Source organism: Eufriesea mexicana, unplaced genomic scaffold, assembly GCF_001483705.2.
Source record: "Eufriesea mexicana isolate 0111107269 unplaced genomic scaffold, ASM148370v2 scaffold611, whole genome shotgun sequence".
NCBI classification, from domain to species: Eukaryota; Metazoa; Arthropoda; class Insecta; order Hymenoptera; family Apidae; genus Eufriesea; species Eufriesea mexicana.
In genome coordinates, this window is record NW_016908771.1 from 88,166 (window position 1) to 108,356 (window position 20,191).

The 20,191-nt window shown below is 32.3% G+C and overlaps 7 protein-coding genes across 8 annotated transcripts in view; 3 read left to right on the forward strand and 4 right to left on the reverse strand.

Annotated features, from left to right (window-relative positions):
* The window catches only part of LOC108546138 (tyrosine-protein kinase Btk29A), a gene marked incomplete at its 3' end in the record, with an annotated part of 43,515 nt that extends 35,732 nt beyond the window's left edge, over positions 1-7,783 (reverse strand). The window contains exons 1-2 of the mRNA XM_017898079.1: positions 7,719-7,783; positions 3,778-3,963 (exon numbers count right to left, since the gene is read on the reverse strand). Of these exons, the coding sequence (XP_017753568.1) occupies positions 3,778-3,963; positions 7,719-7,721 (189 nt within the window). The remainder of the gene's footprint in view (positions 1-3,777; positions 3,964-7,718) is intronic.
* A 308-nt stretch (positions 7,784-8,091) lies between these two features.
* On the forward strand, positions 8,092-9,432 carry MED7 (mediator complex subunit 7). 2 transcript variants are annotated; one of them, XM_017898105.1, is made up of 4 exons: positions 8,092-8,171; positions 8,572-8,924; positions 9,001-9,153; positions 9,232-9,432. In XM_017898105.1, exons 2-4 carry the CDS (start codon positions 8,595-8,597, stop codon positions 9,430-9,432), a joined length of 684 nt encoding a protein of 227 aa, XP_017753594.1. In that variant the 5' UTR covers positions 8,092-8,171; positions 8,572-8,594. The 2 variants fall into 2 exon arrangements, with proteins under 2 accessions (XP_017753594.1, XP_017753593.1); XM_017898104.1 differs by lacking the exon at positions 8,092-8,171 and having other exon boundaries at positions 8,370-8,924.
* Positions 9,433-11,391: 1,959 nt separating this feature from the next.
* cass (apoptosis inhibitor cassowary) lies at positions 11,392-14,047 on the reverse strand. The gene is made up of 9 exons (XM_017898087.1): positions 13,810-14,047; positions 13,400-13,561; positions 13,139-13,304; positions 12,907-13,067; positions 12,633-12,830; positions 12,334-12,525; positions 11,874-12,257; positions 11,642-11,795; positions 11,392-11,548 (listed from the first exon to the last, which is right to left on the reverse strand). The coding sequence occupies exons 1-9, from the start codon at positions 13,909-13,911 to the stop codon at positions 11,460-11,462; spliced, it is 1,608 nt and encodes a 535-aa protein (XP_017753576.1). The 5' UTR covers positions 13,912-14,047; the 3' UTR covers positions 11,392-11,459.
* Positions 14,048-14,428: 381 nt separating this feature from the next.
* wal (electron transfer flavoprotein subunit alpha wal) lies at positions 14,429-15,897 on the reverse strand. The gene is made up of 4 exons (XM_017898089.1): positions 15,779-15,897; positions 15,186-15,515; positions 14,674-15,126; positions 14,429-14,605 (listed from the first exon to the last, which is right to left on the reverse strand). Exons 1-4 carry the CDS (start codon positions 15,818-15,820, stop codon positions 14,429-14,431), a joined length of 1,002 nt encoding a protein of 333 aa, XP_017753578.1. The 5' UTR covers positions 15,821-15,897.
* Positions 15,898-16,429: 532 nt separating this feature from the next.
* Positions 16,430-17,016, forward strand: RpL39 (ribosomal protein L39). The gene is made up of 3 exons (XM_017898090.1): positions 16,430-16,493; positions 16,612-16,715; positions 16,899-17,016. The coding sequence occupies exons 1-3, from the start codon at positions 16,491-16,493 to the stop codon at positions 16,945-16,947; spliced, it is 156 nt and encodes a 51-aa protein (XP_017753579.1). The 5' UTR covers positions 16,430-16,490; the 3' UTR covers positions 16,948-17,016.
* A 118-nt stretch (positions 17,017-17,134) lies between these two features.
* mRpL22 (mitochondrial ribosomal protein L22) lies at positions 17,135-17,923 on the reverse strand. The gene is made up of 3 exons (XM_017898107.1): positions 17,726-17,923; positions 17,424-17,637; positions 17,135-17,362 (listed from the first exon to the last, which is right to left on the reverse strand). The coding sequence occupies exons 1-3, from the start codon at positions 17,921-17,923 to the stop codon at positions 17,142-17,144; spliced, it is 633 nt and encodes a 210-aa protein (XP_017753596.1). The 3' UTR covers positions 17,135-17,141.
* A 687-nt stretch (positions 17,924-18,610) lies between these two features.
* Positions 18,611-20,191, forward strand: part of LOC108546157 (dnaJ homolog subfamily B member 12) — a 2,825-nt gene continuing 1,244 nt past the window's right edge. Inside the window, exons 1-5 of the mRNA XM_017898097.1 lie at positions 18,611-18,880; positions 19,251-19,401; positions 19,590-19,735; positions 19,814-19,951; positions 20,051-20,181. Coding sequence (XP_017753586.1) covers positions 18,748-18,880; positions 19,251-19,401; positions 19,590-19,735; positions 19,814-19,951; positions 20,051-20,181 — 699 coding nt within the window. The 5' untranslated portion in view covers positions 18,611-18,747. The remainder of the gene's footprint in view (positions 18,881-19,250; positions 19,402-19,589; positions 19,736-19,813; positions 19,952-20,050; positions 20,182-20,191) is intronic.

Genomic DNA, 20,191 nt, shown 5'->3' on the forward strand with positions numbered 1-20,191 from the left:
GGGGGGAGGGGGGGTGAAAAAGGAAAGCGAGAAAAAAGGAAGAAAACGAGTATAAAAGTGATAAAAAAGACCTGATACGCCGCTTTTTTCCGTCGCGGCGTTTTTATTTATATTGCCGATACATAAAAGGAAACGGTGGACAGGAAAAAAGAAGACGAGGGGGCAAAAGGAAAAATCCTTGGATGAAACGATCACGCGCGAATGAAAGAGGATCCACTCGGCTGTGAGTATATTTTTAGAGCTACTTTCGCGTAATTAATCGCGCCATGACATTAAAAATCGCTCGACATGTTTAAGAGGAAGCCTCTGCCGCTTCTCCAAGCCGTCCACTTTCGCTGATCGCCATGGCAGAGTATCCACGGTATCTAGGGGAAACATGGGGAATAATAGGCGGTTTTTTATCAGCCAGCCGAGGGATAATGCTATGAGCGTATCCCTTGATGGAGGATGGTTGTCGAGCGCGAGATAATGTGTATTGAGCAATTGGCCCTGATTCCAGGCGTGGCTGACCAAGTCGGTATTATTATTCCCGTCATCTACATTCCCCATATCCGTTCCTTTTCAAAATTCTTCCGGGATATCGGACCGAGCGCCAGCCATTCATCCCTTATCTTCCCAATAGGGATAAAGCGGAGGGAACGAAAACGAGACGTTATGAAGAAACTCCGTATCCTCGTGAAAGCTCTGTTACTCGTGAATAGGGGACATTTTTATTTTACTCGGCTCGAATCACGAACAAGAAATATTCCTCGTATTTGCTCCCTTCTCTCTCGTTTTTAATAACGAATAATACAGATTAAATTTCGTCATACGGAATAGAGTATAGATACCCTGAAAACACGCAGTGATGGTAAACTGAAGAAAGAAGTGAAGTCGGAGTTAGAGGCAAATCAAAAATAAGGAAACCGATTCGCTACGACAGAATTCGAGGCTAATTATTTGTGAAACGTAACAAGCGATGATGGTAAATTACTCGTCATTTCGGGCACCACGCCATCTCGCGTATTCGATAGAGAGCAACGTAATTCAAAATCGAAATTACAAAACGAGCCGACAGTAATTGAATCTTGATAGAAACTGTGGTATTTAATATCGCGTGCGAACGGTTACAGCAACAATGTATAATGAAATTCGTAGGTCAATTATGAGTTAGGTACACGCGTACTGGTCATCAAATGTACCTCTCTCGAATTCACAGCCTCCCATATCATTTTTCCCCGTTTACAGCCGTCAAGCCTCTCTGACCTCGTCTCTATACCTCGTGTCTGTCTTTAATTCGGTGACTATTAGGACCTAACTTCGAGATAGATAAAATAAACTACCCTAGAAGGAATGAGAAATGGTAACAGCGAGAAATTGTCGGTCGAAAAGTTGGAAAAAAATCCAGCCTATGCGAGTGACAGATATTTCATGCGTTTGAGCTACAATTATGGTGGTCGTTCGATTGAAAACGCGATAATATTGAAATGGAAGTCGCGATTGAACGCTGCTGATTCCCAGCCGCTATCAATTCTCGCGTGAATTGTAATCCCGCGCAACTGATGATGTACCTCGATGGTTAATTATCGATTTCGATGGCCTCTTAGTGCGTTCCATGCCACGTGAACTTTGCACTCTGCCAAACGGCCGCTGGTACGAGCAGGCGAGACAGCAGACAAAGGAACAGTCGAATCGATTCGACTCGCAGCGTTCCTACGGTCAAACATTCTCATCGGATCATTTCATCTGCCTCTTAATAATATTTCCTAGCCCTTTTCACCCTTGCGACTCTTCCTCATCCGATTAGTTCTCATTTTCTTTCAGCTTCCTGCCTTCAGAGTCGCATCGAACTGTCAAAGAGCGCTTATCACTCCGAGTTGAAAGGGGCTTGCGAAAAAGGATCGAAAAGGGGGCTCGATGGGACGAAAAGCGTGGGACAGATCTAGGGAAAAACCATCGAGAAAAACCCTAGAGAGGAAACGAAGAGGTACTGAGCTGAACCCAAAACGCTAAGATTGTACGCCCCTAACAGAGCGCAGTGCCATCTAGTTTGAGACACATTCAGCTTTCTCCGATTTAATAGCTTGACATTGGAACTACCAACCTAAGATATGTTGCTAAATGTACCGTGTTACGTATAAATGGTAAGGATAAATATTATACTTGAAGTGGCACGACGAAGCTAAATTAATTACGTTTGTAATTGAAAGCTAGAATTAATTTAGGCAAAGTCAGCTGCAATTTTTCAGCGGTTAGAAGAGAATATATATCTGTCGCAGAAACCAGTCATTTTAACTGGTTTGGTAGCTCGAGTATGGAATGTCCAGCATATGACACTTATGGATTGGCCTGACACACGCACGTTGCCTGTGACTGTCACAGAGGTACGATTTGGAAAATGTCAATTTTAAGCAGAGCTTTTTCATTTGCAATAATAACTAATGCTTCGTTCTTGTTTTATCTTGGAATCACAGCGCTAGATAATTTGATGCGTTTACCCCTAACACACTAATAGCTAATGTACCAATGATACATCTACTGACAAAAGTTAGGGAACGAATTAATAATTTGTGAATTTTTCTTTATCTTAAGAATACATTCTTGATATATTAGATTCTAGGCATCTAGTATCTTCTGTATCTTCTGAAGAAAATACATTGGAATTAAAAATTTTCAATTTTAATCTATGTATCTCAGAAGATAGAGAATATGTTATACAAAAATTCGCAAATCATTGATTCGTTCATCAACAAATGCACTAGCTAATATACCTAACCAATTTATCAAAAAAAAAAAAAACAAATTGTGGCCGCCTTTCTTCAAATTTGTAGGAGCACTTAAAGGACTTGAAGACCTTTGCCCATCACCTCGTGTCTTCCACCGCCCTACAGAGCCATTCTGTGCCAGCCTGAAGCTTTAATCCATCGTTTCCGCGTTCTCAGCGACCCTTAAACACCTTATCACTGCTCTCCTTTCTGAATCGTCGTCGGATCACAGGAAAATTCAACGAGGACCACCAAAGATCGGTATATCCGTGTCGATCTCACGGCAATTATCGAATCAGGAATCGTGGAGCCGAGCACGTTGCTTCGACTACGATTGCATCGATACGACTTTTATTTCCTTCCTCCATTCCTTCCTTTTCCCTCTTTCATCTGTGAAAAGACACGTCGACCTGGTTTCAACGAAGACAATTCACGTCGGCGATCGCCAGCGACGAAAACCAGGCCATCGAAAAGGCGAGGCTGCAAACACGGTTAGGCGAATCGAATTGAAAGGCAAATTATTCGAACCTGGTGAGTCAGTCTCGAAAAGCTTGCTACCAACTTCGTCGAATGGAAGGTCTGAGCTTGGTTCCCTATTCCTCGGCGAACTCCTATCCGTTTGGCCGAAGAGGGCGCCAGTGCGGGCGGCAACAATGGCGGCCATCGTTCCAAGTGCAAATCGCCTTGCAAGTCGTCTAATTGACACTACAGGGATGAAGCGGCGGAAAGAGGGTGACTTTCTAATTTTCTTCGAACGTTTGCTTTCGAGGAATTTCTACTTGACTCATGGAGCCGGGTACAACTTACAGACTGTGCTTACACGGAGAAACATTTCGTCGGCCCCACAGCTGCCAGCTTCGATTATCGGTTTATTTACAAGAAGGGACCTTCTTCTGGACCACTAATGGATCAGAGCTTTTTTCTGGGCAATGAGAGGAACCGTTAATGGGGCGGTAATGGGAAAAAATACACGGCAAGGTAAGAGAGGGTAAAATGTGGCGGTCGAAATTGGAAAAAAAGCTAGGGTACATACCTCTCCATCGCCGTCATAGTAGACGAGGTAGCGCCTCGTCAGGACGAACCAGCGTTGCTTGTAGTTGACGGGGGTGAAGCGTTTCTTGTTCTGCGAACGCTTCACCATGAACCCCTGCCGCACCACGTCCCCGCTTTTTGGCTCCACCTTCCCATCTTTCCCCGCCATGCCCGATGGAGGGCCACCCTAGGACAGAAAAACAGGTGTCAGTTTCAGCCGATATGGTAAACGAAGTATGTGGATGACAAATTAACGCTTTGGTAATGCACACTGGTGCAGTAGTTCCTATCAATTTCTTATGATCATATATTCGTTTCAATTTTACAATAAACACATAAGAATACAGCAATTTTCTTATCAGCTTATAATTTGGAAATTAATCGTTGAGAATAATCGTGAGATTAACTACTACAACTACTAGCCTCTCTGTGCATCTAAATAGAGTAACAATTTAAGTAACAGAGTCTTTGACTAGAACTGCTTAACGAATGCTGCAGAAAATGAAATTAAAATTAATAGACGAAGAAAATTCGTGTATTAGAATCTTGGTGCACTCGAAATTCGATGTTACGAGACAAAATGGTGCAGATTCGCAGCAAGTAAGTGCATCGTTAGAGACATTTACGCGCTACTTCGTCTGATAGGAACGCTTAATTCTTCGTTTCTATCAAACAAGCTAGCAAACGCGCAGAGGTCCTCGAGAACTCCAAGTTCCTCGCAGTTAACTTACTCGAAGGCCAATTACGCGAGTCCCGCGATGAACTCTCAATTATCCGGATAGTTCGAATTTCAAACGAGCAGTCTGGCTACTTTTGGGATAAACATCGATTAATCTCTTGTCTGCGGGAATTTTATCGCGCGTCACTTTGCTAACTCAACGTCAATCCTCTAGAACGACACGCAACTTGGAAATCACAAACCGTGTAACTTTATTTTCTAAATTTCATTCTAATTAGTCGAGCACCACATCCTCTCCGAGTGAAATTTTGACAAATATTAGCAACAAATTTTAATAAAATTTACGGAGGATAGAGCATTCCAAAAAATTTTTGGCTCTTAGTTCTTTAGAGGTAATTGTCTATAATTATCTAGCAAATGCAAATAACTATTAAAATTGGGAGTGAAAGATGTATTTTTCTCTATATCTTAAAAATGATTGATTGCAGAAAAGAAGTTGTATGTAAAAATCGTACAATTTTTAATTGATAGATATTTAATTAAGTCCTTTTCTATAACATCGATTTTGTAAAAATATATATTGAAAGATAATATTTATTATTTTAATTTCTTTCAGTCTCTGGATATGGACAATTACCAATAAAGAATATGACCAAAATATTTTTTCAAAAATTAAACAGCATCCACACTACACATTACTGACATCGACCAATTGGTCTGTAACAATTATTAGTTTTTAGATCGCAATTTAAGATAAAAAAAAGCTGCCAATTATAATATTTACGCATCAATGTCGAATAAAGAATAAAAACAAAATGGCATGCACGATTGTGCATTTCGGATTCTATGTTTATCGTAGATAAAACGGCGAGAGATATTTGAAAATATGAAAACAAGGAGGAAAAAAAAAGTACGTAAAACGAAAAAGAATGTTTAAAATCCGGTGAGCCAAATATAAAGGTTTTAGGGATTCTGAACCTCCATTAAAGCCAGCGTGACTCGACCGCGAAGAATTTCCATTCAAAATAGAGAGCCAGAGAGTCAGACTGAAACCTTCGTCCACGTTCTCACGAGACAAGCCTAGACCATTTTCGTGGCAGCAACAGAACTCGAGAACCACCAACAACTTTCCACCGTTTCAATCATCTTAAGCAAATAGACTCACAGTACGATCCATTTCGATCTACAAAATAAATGAACCTCCTCTTTCCCAGCTTCATATTATTTTTTCGCACTTTTATTTCTATCGAAATTATTTTTTTTCTTTTTCCCACCAACGCCTAAAATAGCGATAGCAAATCGACGCCATTAAATTTATTCGTACCATTTGATCTCGCAATAAAAAAAATCCGCTTTGTGTACGTCGTTGTTTCACCCCGACTACTTTTTCAAAACGTATCCATTTACAAATGAAAATATACGGAACGCTATTTGTACCTCGCTTATATCGACGGTCCTGGTCAGTTTCCACTGCACGTTCACAGAGGAAACACAAAATGTGTTTGACGTAAAACTGCGAAGCAGTCTAAATAAATAGCGTAAACAGTGGCTAGCGCGCGCTATCGTCAATTCGAAGCGAGAACGGATGTAACGCACACGCGACCGTCGATTGCGCGCGCACTCGCGCAGAAATGAGATTCGCGTGCGTTGCGTGTCGTGCCAGGTTCCGATCGAGAACGTCTGAAAAGATTAGACGTTTCGCAGTATATAATACCTCATGCCGCGATCTCGCTGCCCGAGACTAATACCAATCTTAAATGATATAGCAATCTCCTTTTTCATTTGTGCATCCCTCGGACAATTATTTTAAAACGACTTCGAATAGGTTAGAATTTGACTCAACGACTAACGAGGTTATACGAGAAGGAAGATTTTCTTCGCGATAAAATCGTCGTTTGAATCACGTTAACGACTTCTCGATTGTATAAGACACGCCTTTTTGACTTTGGAAACATTGAGAGAAATTTATAAGAAGAAACTAAATTAATAGGAAAATAAAGTTTTTGTAGGTTATTTGTATTTGATTTCGAAAGATATTTTAAAACACGTCAGACGGTGCTGAGAACTGGTTACAACGATTCGACAAAGTACTAACATGACTGAACGCACGGCACGAAGCACTCGAGCACCCGACCGCCTACTTCCACTGAATTTCTTTTGTAACTCGTGTCTCTGAAATTTTAAGAGGCCGCCTAAACCGCGACGTCCTTTGAATTTCCGCCCGTCCCGTGCTTTCCGCACTTCTTGGAAATGAAAAAGGAAAGAGAGTCGCGATACAGTGAACAAAACCACCGAGTAACTCTTTTCTTTGACAACCGAAAGAAACTCGATTAATAAAAATTCATTTTCCTACTTCTGACACTTTTTTTTCTTTTCATATAAAAATGCTACTATTTTTCTATGACACGGGATAGAGTAAAGATTCTACGATGGTAGGAATTATAGTATAAAATGTCAAAGAAATATTATTGACGATAGCAACTAAAAAAGAAATAAAATAAATTAGATATAAATAATATGATTTAATACCATAGATATATAACAAGATTACGTGTAAATTCTGTAAATATAAACTTACCACAGTTTGTACATTTATTTGATGTATAGTAATTAATTATTACATTTATTAATAACTTAGTTTATAAACACATAAATTTCGGCCATCTTGTACTTTCGCACTCACTCTGTTTTACGACAATTTTCGAACGCTTATAACGTTCGAAACAATGATCTGTAGATAAGATATTCCAGATAAAAATTACTTATAACATAAATTTGAACATATTTCGTATTACTTGAATTTTCATTTGTATTTTTTATGTTAATCCTTGTTTCGTTTTCTACGAAAAATCGATGACAAATAATCCGAACACATATTAAAAAAACTCTGAACTCCATAAAATTTCAAACCAAAACAATTAAAATCTATCGCGTAATTTTTTAGATGTTGAACCGGTGTCAGTTATATGGGCCACCCTGTATATAAACCATGCACAAATTCTGAATCAAATTCTGTTCTTTGTTTTGGTCATAGTTTAGAATTTTTCGAAATACCTGTATCACATCGTAACTGTTTAATTATAAATGAGAATAATCACAAAGTCATACCTTTCGAAATTATCAAAAATAACAGAACAGTAGAATCAACGACAACGCGATAGTTTGTGGTTATCCTGACACTCGGCTATATGAATATTTCTATGTGAAAGTTAAGTTGGAATAACATTGATACGCATGAAATTCATAACAGAAAATCGACTTACCATGCACTAGGGTACTACTACCACCTCGCAATTTCAATACTTGTCAGAAACATGACCGGTGCCCAAACAAAGAATTCACGTGGAACGAACGCATACACACACCGACAATCTGTCAAACGAAGACGTTGGAAATTCACGAGATAGCAGGAAATACCTCACTACGTTAGTAAAGCATTTATCCGAAATATCACAGCACCGTAAGAATGATTTTCTACACAAAAAATAAACAATATCTACAGGTCCACCCTTTCGTTTTGCTAGTTAAACAACGAAAATCCCCAATCTGGGTTCGACGTCCTACTGGCATTAACGTATTAACTGGCCAACAGAGAATACCTGTTGACTCATTTTAAAAAAACAAGATGGCGGATTCGAAGGCTACGTTACATGTTGTTTTGTTTTAGTTGCACGATATTTAGCTCTCATTAATTCGTGGTGAAAAGTGCGCGAAAGGTGTATAGAAACATTCTAACTAATCTTATGTTTATTAAAAAAGAACTATTGATAGATAAATATATTAAGAACGTTGTGGAATCACATTAATGTAACCTAATATATAGTATTCATATATCAAGTGTGAATCTAAATTGTGTGACTCAGTTTTGCAATCTACAAACATTGTTTTTATAATATTACTATAAATTATTATTTTTTGTTGTTATAAATATTAAATAAGCAGAATCTAAATTGTAAAAAAAAGTGATGACTACGCGCGAAATTACGGACCTGCGCACTAACTTCGATGTTTCGTTCAGTTTGACAACAGTGTTTCTTATAATTAAACCTAACCTATTGTGTATTTTTTAAAAAGCTTCTATTTTAAGTGAGACCGCTCTTAATTTTTTTTTTTAAGAGCACCTATATTGGACATCAAAAATGGCAGCACCAGAGGCGATACAAGTCAGTTCGCTTCCTTTACCTCCTGTTCAGTATATTAATTTGTATACAGACGAAAATGTTCGCCGAGGCAGAGCTCCACGACCACCACCGCCAATACACGATACTTATACGATGTTTGGAAATGTATTTAATGCAGATGATACAATTATTAGACCTCTCGAAGCTCAAGGAATTAAAAGGTTATACCCTCAGCATTTCGATCGACGACGGGAGTTAAAAAAATTGAATCACTCATTGCTTGTTAACTTCTTGGATTTGATAGATTTGCTCGTACAGTGTCCTGACAGTCCAAGACGAGCAGAAAAGGTAAATATCTAATGTGGTGTTTCGGTATGTAATACAAATATAAATAGCTTTTTTTCTCTTTTCTTATTGCTTATAGGTGGAAGATCTTAGTTTGTTATTTATTCACATTCACCACCTGCTAAATGAGTTTAGACCACATCAAGCCAGAGAAACGCTAAGAGTAATGATGGAATTACAGCGTAGACAACGTATTGAAACTGCACTTAGGTTCCAAAAACATTTAGAAAGGGTACAATCTACATGTTTTAGTATTTTATATATTTGGCGGTGCAATGCTTAATTAATACTGTCACAATATTTTTTATAGGTCCAGGAAATTTTACAACATGCATTGCAAATGTTACCAGATACATCGGAACTGGATTCTAATTTAGCAGTAAATACGGATGCTATGGAATCAGTTGATAATTTAGGTTCTGAACAGCAAACTCCAGATCCATGTAGTCCAAGTGATCGTATTATGTGCAAAACAATAGATGATATGATCTCAACAAATGGACTGTACTGAATAATAAAATATTTACCTATTTTCTTTTTCAATGACATGCTGTAAAAATCATTGTAATTATAACTGTAAGATACATTGTAAAGATAATAGTTCTAGAAGTATAGTTTATTTATTAAATGGCTGGAAACAGTTTATTCAATTTATTTGTTTCACATAAGCATTATACTATATTAAAAAGACATGATACAGTTTAAATCAAGCCTTTTATTTTTCTAATAATATTGCAATAAGTTTGCTAAAGTAATGTTTACATATTTTTAAATTATAATCAACAGAAATAATATTTCCAAAATGTTATAATATATTAATACATATGTGCAAATTTTTATATAATTATATAATTGACAACTTATGAAATATTTGTATTAAATATTCATTAAAACAAATATAGATGTTTAATAACTATAAGTTTTTTATAAATAATTTTAATCAGCTGTGTAGCGGCACTCAATATTGGGCATAAAGAATACAACATATATTATGCAATAGTATTTATTAAATTAAATGATAAGATATTCATGAATTATTATTATTAGTATTACACAATTTTTATTCAATGGTGGATAGGAAAAGGACACAATATGTTTTTAAACTCACCTTACAAAACAGCTACCATCAACATATAAATAAAAGACAATATACAATTGCATCTCAGCTCCTGAAAAGAAATTATATCAGTTTTTCCTTATGAGCTTCCTTCATGGACCTATAATCTGTAATCAAAAAACGATTATTTTTGCTGTGCTTTGTCATCCATTGCTCCACAATCATGATGCAGCATCTGTAAAAAGAAATGTATGCAATAAATTACATCTTCATTGGTATGTAATCAAAGAAACTTTTTGCTTTACAAAATCATGTTTTTCATTTATAATAACTAGCGAATAATTTGCGATAATTTTATACTAATCTTTATGATTTTTTGATTATATTGTTCTTGTCCTTAAAGTCAATTATATGAATTAGAGATCATTAATTATCTGTCTGCTTGAGAAAAGGATATGACAATTTCTTTTTTATCGATATAAACATAGTGCTAATAAGTAGAAAACATATAAATCTATAAATACAATTAGTTTATAATGAAAAGAATAAAAAACAAGAAATGTCTTAAAGTTTCTTTGATTTCATCATTCTTCCAAAATTGGATACTTCGTCCGATGTCCCTCTGGTTACTTTGGTCTTTACTCCCTGTTGACAAAAGAAATAAGATGTGATCTAGGAAGAGGAATAGGAAGAACTAGGAGATATGGGTATACATTTTGATACTATTTTAACATCCAAAATCGTAGTGGAAGAGAAAAATTGTCTGTCTTTTGCAAATACGTGTAACACCAGTGTCCATATCATAGCACAAACCAGTCATTATACAGTATGAATTTGTAAATATTCTGTATCAAATAGGTGGAATTTTTTGTTGTGACATCTGATGTTTCTTCGACTATTTTGAATGAATCACGTACTGTGTCCCCACACCATTTTCTCTTCATCATATTATTTATGTTATATTGCCTGTTAAGGTACCTGATTAATAGTTTTATGATAAACACATCTTGAAATCTATGATGTCATTCTCCTCACTTCTTCCCACATAATTGTTCACTTGTTCCAAACTCAGGTTTTTCCAAATTGTATTTTCCATTTGTTTAACGTTTATATAAAAAAAAAAGTCCTTATAACACCATTAGCATAATATTTCACACTAATGTTTTCTTCTTCAAATGTCAATATTTCATAACGATAATGATTACCACTGTGTTTAGTAAACAATTGATTCTTACAATTTTATATTTGAAACTTGTATATATACTTAAAGCTTTCACAAAAGAACACTTTCTTTACACTAAGATTTATAGAACAAAAATGTTGTATTTCCTTTGTCACTTCTCTTAAAAAAGCACTTTCTGTAAATAATCACTTTTACATTCTTCATCTTTATATGTACATTTTACAGGCCTGGTATAGTCTTTTATATTATTGCAGCTTTTACCATTACATGCTTTTTAACGATTTAAGCAATCAGAAAGTTAGTAGAAATTCTTTTTCCACGTTCCACGACCTCTTGGTCTATAACCACCACGACCACCTGACCTATTTCCTCTAAATCTACCTCGACCTGTAACAAAAAAAAAGAAAAACAAAATATACAAGTAAACTTAATATTATTTTATATTAACATTTTTGAGATAATAAATACATCTCTAATTACCATAATTTGATGATATGTTTGAACTGTATTTTCCACTAGGGGGAGTATATAATTCTCTTTTACTTTTATCCTCTTTACTCCGTTTATTCGAATTGCTATCATTTCCAAATGTAATTGGCGTATGTCTCCTCTGTGCAGATGAATGCTTTTCATTCTAAAATAACATAACAAATACAATATGATATTCAATATGACACATTTCTGAAAATATTAATATTAATTTGATATAAACCTTTTTATCATTAGCTGTTGTTTTCCATGACAGATGTATAACACTTTTAAAACTTGGTGGTGAATGAAACAGATCTTTGATTAAAGTATTGATATTATTTGTGGTTTTCAAAGCAACAACTTTTAACTGATTTTCCTCTGACTTCAATTCCTCTTCTGATTTCCCACTAATTGCCTCCCGTAATTTTTTTATGTAACCTTGAATGCCACGTGCAAAATACTGTAATCTTAGTCTAAATTCCTTGAGTTGTTCTGGATCCTTTGTTAAAAATTCTGGTGTTTGTTTGCATAATTTATGAAAAGCATACATGAGACACTCAACGTGACTAAATTGTAATTTTGGTACCTCAGTTATTTCTATGACTGGAGGTAGTGGCATATATGTCTATAAATATTAAAATACTATTAATATTTCCTGTATTAAATACATATATTTTGCCTTAAATAATAGTATTACTTACAATAAGAATATTATAAAGTTGTTGTACTTTTTCCTCTGGTTTATCAATTATACCACAAAATACTGCTAATTCAGCAAGAAGCTTTAATAATTCCAACTGTACATCTCTTCCATCAGGTAAAGTAATTAAAGAAAAATGTGGTAGAACTTGCATACAAATGTAAGAAACAAATCGTGATGAGTCTATTTGAGACTGTAAACATAAATATAGATTATTCATAAACACCATTTCATATATACCATATACCATTTCATTAATAAATATAGTGTAACATAAAAATATATATGAAATTTACTTACACTAAAAAATGGAAGTGCATGTTTAATACATTGTACAAGTCTATTCCATTGTTCAACATTAGTATGCTTGAACGGCTCAGATAGCTCTGCCTGTTCAACTGTAATATCTACCAATTCTTGCTGTCCACTAACTGTTGAGCCTAGTCTAGTCCATGCAAGAACTTCCATAATACTATGGAACTCGCTAGCAGTAACATCCTATGGAAATGGAAGCATTATAAAAATCACATAAATAGTAATTTCTAAATATTATTGTTATCATATAACATCATACTTGTAACACTTTCTTGCATTCTGAAATTAAAAGATCCTCTGGTTCTTTAGTAATAATGTCATGACCTATTGCTTTTAGTTTTGTTGCTAGGAACTTAATGCAACGCTCACGTGTTCCATCATCACCATTAATAATTTGACTGAAAAATCCACTTATTGTACCTTGAGAAAAGAATATATTGCATATTGTTAACACTTCATTATATCATATAATTTATGTCATAATTTAATACCTCTTGGATCACTTTTCATAAGAGACATAACACTGTTATGAACTACAGCTAATTCTGACGGATCTTGAGCTTGAAGTAACTGAGCTAAAATATCTGCAATTCTAGCTGTATGTTCTTTGTTGTCTTTACATAATGCAGGTAAGTCTTTAATTGCCTGTTTCCTTATCTGCAAATAAATTCTCATAATTGTATTATTTATAATATGTATGTATATTTATAACAGTCATATTCATATCAAATAGTATAAGCAATAGAACTTACAGCCATATCCTCATCTTCACAGAGGTCTAAATGAGCATCTATAGCTTGATCAGCTAATTTTGGAAAATACTTAAAAAACCTTGCAATGAATTGTGATGCTAATCGTTTTTCTTTAGGTGATCCTTTCACTGCTGTTAAAATTTCTAAGTATTCTTTCTCATGCTGTAATGTACAAACAAAACTTTTAAGTCCAATGATATTTACCGCTTTCTCCGTTTAATTATTTATGTACGGTAGTGAGTCATTCCAATGGCAAAAGCGTCGTTTAATTTGAAGTTTGTACAATATTTGAAATTTTAAAAATAGAGGAATAGAGTAGAATATGCATGTTATGCTTATAAATAAATGAAATTGTGAAAGCTAAAATTAAGTAAACGTGGTTATTCCCTATAACCAAATTTGTAAATTACCTCAGCCAATTTGTCTTTGGCATCAGCCAAAATGCCAAAATTTTTGTACAATTTTTCGATACTGTCCATACTCATGATAAACTTATTATCGAATTTCCACATCTAAAGACACAGACACATAAATATGATCATATACTTAAAAATCGGTAATCTAGCCGGCCATGCACCACGCCAAGAAACGACAAAGATGGCAGCGGTTTCATATGTTACATATATAACTAAAGTACAAATGGATAGACATTCACTGTGGCGCTTAAGTCGAAAATTAACATTATCAAAATTATTGCTTTAAATACATATTTGTCTATAAATTCTGCAAAAATTTCACTTTTTCGTACACGAAATATGATTTATGCGCATAATAATATATATTATATAAAATTTACTAAAAGATTTTATTACATCATATTTCATACTGTAAACAATAAAATTTAAATTACAGTTATTTTATATAGAAAAGATGAATGCAGAATTAGAATAAATAATTGAATTATAAATTTCAAATCATATAAAAATTTAATATTTTCTATAAATATTTAGTGTACATATATTTCTGTATAGATAATTATATATAAATGTTTTCAATAGAAATATTTATAAAATTTATAATTTTATTGATTTACAATTTTTCTGTAAGTTCAGGGACAGCCTTAAACAAATCAGCAACCAAGCCATAATCAGCTACTTGGAAGATTGGTGCTTCTGGATCCTTATTAATTGCAACAATTGTTTTTGAGTCTTTCATACCAGCAAGATGCTGAATTGCTCCAGAGATACCAACAGCAATGTATAAATCCTGGAAAGTATGAATTAGAACATAATCTTTTAATGATTATAATGATAGTAACTAGTGATTAAATTTACTGGAGCAACAATTTTTCCAGTCTGTCCCACTTGTAAATCATTAGACACAAAACCAGCATCAACAGCAGCACGAGATGCACCAACTGCAGCATTAAGTTTATCTGCCAAACTATATAATAATTTGAAATTGTCACCAGACTTCATTCCTCTGCCTCCAGATACAACAATCTTTGCAGATGTTAATTCCGGCCTATCAGATTTAGTCAAATCTTGTTTAACAAATGATATTAATTGTGATTTATAATCACCAGCTGGTACTACTTCACATTTTGCATTACCACCTTCCAAAGATACTGCTTCAAATGCAGTGCCTCTAACCGAAATTACTTTTATGTTGTCTTTGCATTTTAAAGTTTGAATTGCATTTCCTGCATAAATAGTACGGACAAATGTATCAGCTGCTTTAATATCAATAATATCACTTACTGGAGATACATCTAATTTAGCTGCAACCTTGAAAAATGTAAATTATATATAAATCAAAAATAAGCTTTATACCTATATATACTTACTCTTGGTAATAATGCTTTACCAAAAGCAGTAGCACCAGTTAAAATATGTGTAAATTTATGTTCATTCTGAATCGCAAGAATAGCAGGAGTTAATGTTTCTGGAAGAAATCCTTTAAAGGCATCATTGTCTGCTACCAAAACTTTAGTCACACCATTAACTTTATTGATACTTTGTACTACTGTATCACATTTGGTACCAGCAACTAAGACTGTTATGTCACCACCAATTTTCTTTGCTGCACTTAGTGTATTACAAGTGATAGGTGATAATGATTCATTATTATGTTCTGCAATAACTAATGTAGATTCATAGCGTGCCAATAAGCCATACTAAAATAATAGACAATTTAATTAAATATTTCATTCTTTTTAAAAAAAAAAATTAAATAATGTACAATATTATTAGAATATCTTTCTTGCTTTTATGTAATTTTAATGAAAATGCGTTATAAAATAAAAAATATTTTCAAAATATAAAAGATGGTAGAAATTACTGTTTTTTTCTTTTTATTCAAAAATTGATTGATATCAATCCATTGATTAATAATTAAAACAAATAAAAGTCAAACAAAAGTGAATCTCTTAATACTTACTTTGTTTCCAATTCGAAGAGTTCTGAAGCAAGTAGCGAACATTTTTTATAACTATAACTTTCAACTTATGTTTCTTAATTAACAAAACGAAACGTGTAACTTCGTATCTATAAAGTCCAAAGTTCTGCAGTTAAGATATAATAATAAATACTTGTCTTTATAATACATGTAAATAATACGTAACCGTTAAAAAAAAGAAAAAATTGTCGAATTATGACGTAATATAAATGTTTTGGTATAACTATTAAATATTTAACTTAGTATTTAACTTAGGGGAGTTGAATTTAATATCGCACTTATTAAAATTAGAATAAGTATATACAGATGTATTTTAATAAATATTTTTTATAAGTATATCATGAAAATAAAAGTTTTGTGTCAATTTTTGTATTAAATTTAAAAATTGAGCTAAACCACTGATGATTTTAAAAATAAACCTTGATGAATTATGTCACGTAAATTTTAATATTAATAAAAAAATAATATTATTAAAATAATTTAATGTTAAATATGGAAATTCTTCATCAATACAATAATTGCAATAAATTAAAAAAAATATATGTATATATATTTTCTTTATATGAAAGTCTCATAGTTAGTATTTATTTTTCATATAGTAACTTATATATAGTAACATTTTGTATGGTGGGAATCCTGTTCAAAAATACTCTGTAATCTTGTCGACCATTTAATCACGTGTTGTTCGATTAAGATGGTAAGTCTTGGCTTATATTGTGATATCTAATAATCTTTTCAACATCCTATTAATAATGTTTAAATAATTATTAAAAATTTAAACTTAAAATATATACAAATTTTATAATTTCTTTCAGTCGGCTCACAAAACATTTATTATCAAGCGAAAGCTTGCTAAAAAGTTAAAGCAAAATAGGCCAATTCCTCAATGGGTCAGAATGCGTACTGGCAATACTATCAGGTAAAAGTTATTAAAGTAGTAAATCATATTTTTCATATTGTATTCAAAATATTTTGTCGTCGTAAATCATTAAAAGATTAAAGATTGTATAATTGTTTACAAAAAATATAAAATTTTTGTAAAAATATTTGTACCATGTGTGTACTAATATTACTTTTTAATTATAGTAATATATATTTTTAGGTATAATGCAAAACGACGTCACTGGAGAAGAACAAAATTGAAATTGTAAAATAAATTGTATATCTGGTTGCTATACTTATGTCATTATGCATTAATTAATTTCTAAATAAATTCTAATTCTAACACATTAAATTGTTTTTAAAAATAATAAAATCAATTCTAAATTTCGTTCAGAGGGTAATGTAGAAAACAAAATAGTAATATATTATTATTTATTTATTTGTATATATATTTATGTATATTTTACAATGAACCATGTATTTTACGCCTCTGCATTTGGTCCATCCATTCTTTCAACATTTCTTCACCAGTTTTAGGTCCAGGCTCATAATAATGTTTAGGTGGTTTTCCTTCTTCTAAACGCACAAAGTAATTAGAATATCTATAATGTATTAGCCCAGGTTTTCCCCTAGCATGACGTCGTATTCCTTTTATTACTGTACCTTTTGTTGCAAAAGATTCAGCTAAAAGGTAAAATAAAAATGTTATGATACTGTTGAAATATTTTGTAATCAATATACTTACCAACCCATAGATTACTCTTGAATTCAATATTATGCTCCTCTACAGCCATACACTGTGCTTCTAAAATAACCTCTTTTACTATAGCTGCACCTTTTTTCTTTAAAAAACTTAATTGTTTAACAGCTTCATCTGCAGTCATACCCCTCACAAAACATGCAATGTACCACAGTTTTAATGGACTATATTTTATATTCTCTTTTACATGACAGACATACTAGAAAATATCATTATTACAGAATATATAAAATAATTGTTTTAATTAATAACATATAACCATTTTTATAATATAAAATAAAACTTACGCCTGGTCTTTTTTCTTCACCTGGTTTTTGTGGAGGAAAAACAACTGAATTATACTTAAGAAAACCCTCTTTCTTATTCTCACCTTCATCTTTAAAATAATAATATGATCTTTGTATATTACATGAGTAATTTGGATTATTTGGATTAAATATTTTGCTTGATACCAATTTTTGTACACATTGTTTTATACTTTGCATTTTCTATAAAAATATTAAAATGTGTATATTACATTATACATATATTACATTGTATTACTTTAATAAACTAATCAATATTCATAAATTTAAACATAGAAGGATACAATATATATTGAAAAATAACCTTACATTTTAAATGCATTGTAAACAAAATATTATTTAATAAATTGAAAATATTATACTTGCCTTTATTTAGAATATATTATAAATATTTAGAAACTATATCACAAATAATTTTTTATTAGTATTTCACTGTATAACATTAGTTTATAGTATACAAATATTTTCAATTCTTAACTTGAAAACAGATCCATTCTAGAATTCGATACTATTTTCACGGCAATATTTTTATCTGACATATGCAATCATATTTATTTTTTTTAACAAGCTTTTATTTTTATATGTGAATAAGAATTTATTTATCATACGATAATTAACTTTCATTATATACAAAATAATTATTTCATTTAATTCCTAGAAAGATAGTAATAAAATTTAAAAACTACTGAATATACTTTTATTTATTTTTTTATAATTCGCCTTATGTTATAACAAAATTATTTTCAATTATATGATTTTTAATTATTTGGTATTAAAATTAAATTATTTAAATTTATAAACAAAGGTAATAATCAGTATATCATAAGTAGCGCCTATGATACCTGTCGTCATTCACACGTAGTAGAATGCTCTACGTTGTAACGTGTTCATGACGCAACTTATTAAATTGCTATGGCGGAGAATTAGTGTATGATTAAATTTATTTATTATTCTGCTCTGTCATTGTGGTAAGATAAAGTTTAATTCAATTTCTAAGAAAGATCATGGATAGTAATAAAGATGAGGCAGAACGGTGTATGGAACTCGCAGAACTATATCTACGGGAAAAGAAATACGAGGAGGCGGAAAAATTTGTTCGTAAAGCACAGAAACTTTATCCAACAAAAGAAGCAGAAGGTAAGCTGACAAAAATCCACGTCAGCCTGTGTAAAGAATGTTAATTGATTTTTACCTATTTTTTTATGTAATTTACATTCAATAATTAAGTTGTCATCGTCATTTTTACACGAATCTCTACCGTATTTTCAATTTCTAAAATCAAGTTATACAGCAGTGTTACTAATTTTTCAGAAATTACTTTAATGTTATTATTTAATTTTTTTTTTAATTATAGAAACCATTTAGTACTTTCTATAATTATAGCAAAATCAAATTTTTTTATTTGGTTTTCTGTTTGTCATTAAATGATGTACCTAAATTTCCTTTAAGACACAAATTAATATGAGTAAGCAGAAAGAATATCTTGTAATTTAGTATATATTCACAGATGTATTAGCAAAAGTTATAATGATGTCAAAACAAAATCAAAAGTCTGAATCTGAACCTACAGTTAGGAAACGTCAAGCTGCACCTAAAGAATCCATATATACTCAAGCTTGTAGTGATTATACAAAGGAACAGCTTGAACATGTTAAAAGGTACCTACATTGCATCAAATTTGGAGTGTATTAAAATTATTTGAATGAAATGTCTAAATGAAACAATGAAATGTGTTATTTATTTTGATTCTATTACATTTATGCATTTATATATTTTATTGTATTATCTTTCATTATTGTACTATTTTTTATCGTTATCAATACGGGTATAACTCATTTGGTTATAGAATCAAGAAATGTAAAGATTATTATGAAATCTTGGGGGTAAGCAAAGATGCAACTGATAGTGAGATTAAAAAAACATATAAAAAACTAGCCCTTCAATTACATCCAGATAAAAATAAAGCTCCAGGTGCTGCTGAAGCCTTTAAAGGTAAATGTTAATTAAAATGTATTTATAATAAATTTATTATGTCAAGGTATAATGTATTGCAATTTATATTGTATACAGCCATTGGAAATGCTGTTGCTATACTTACTGATGTGGAAAAAAGAAAGCAGTATGATATGTATGGCCCTGAGGAGGAAAGAATGCAAAGTGCTCAAACCCATCAAAATCATTCACATAATTATACAAGAGGATTTGAAAGTATTATTACAATATGTTTATTTTTTTATAACAATTACATAGCATTATACATTTTTATGATTGCTTATTAAGATGCACTAATTAAATAAATCTTTTTAGCTGATATTACAGCAGAAGAATTGTTTAGTATGTTCTTTGGAGGTGGATTCCCACAGCAAGAATTTTATATGAGACGGTCTGGGAGATGGGCAAGACAACAAGATGTACAAGCTCAACACACTCATTCTCAGGTATAAAAAA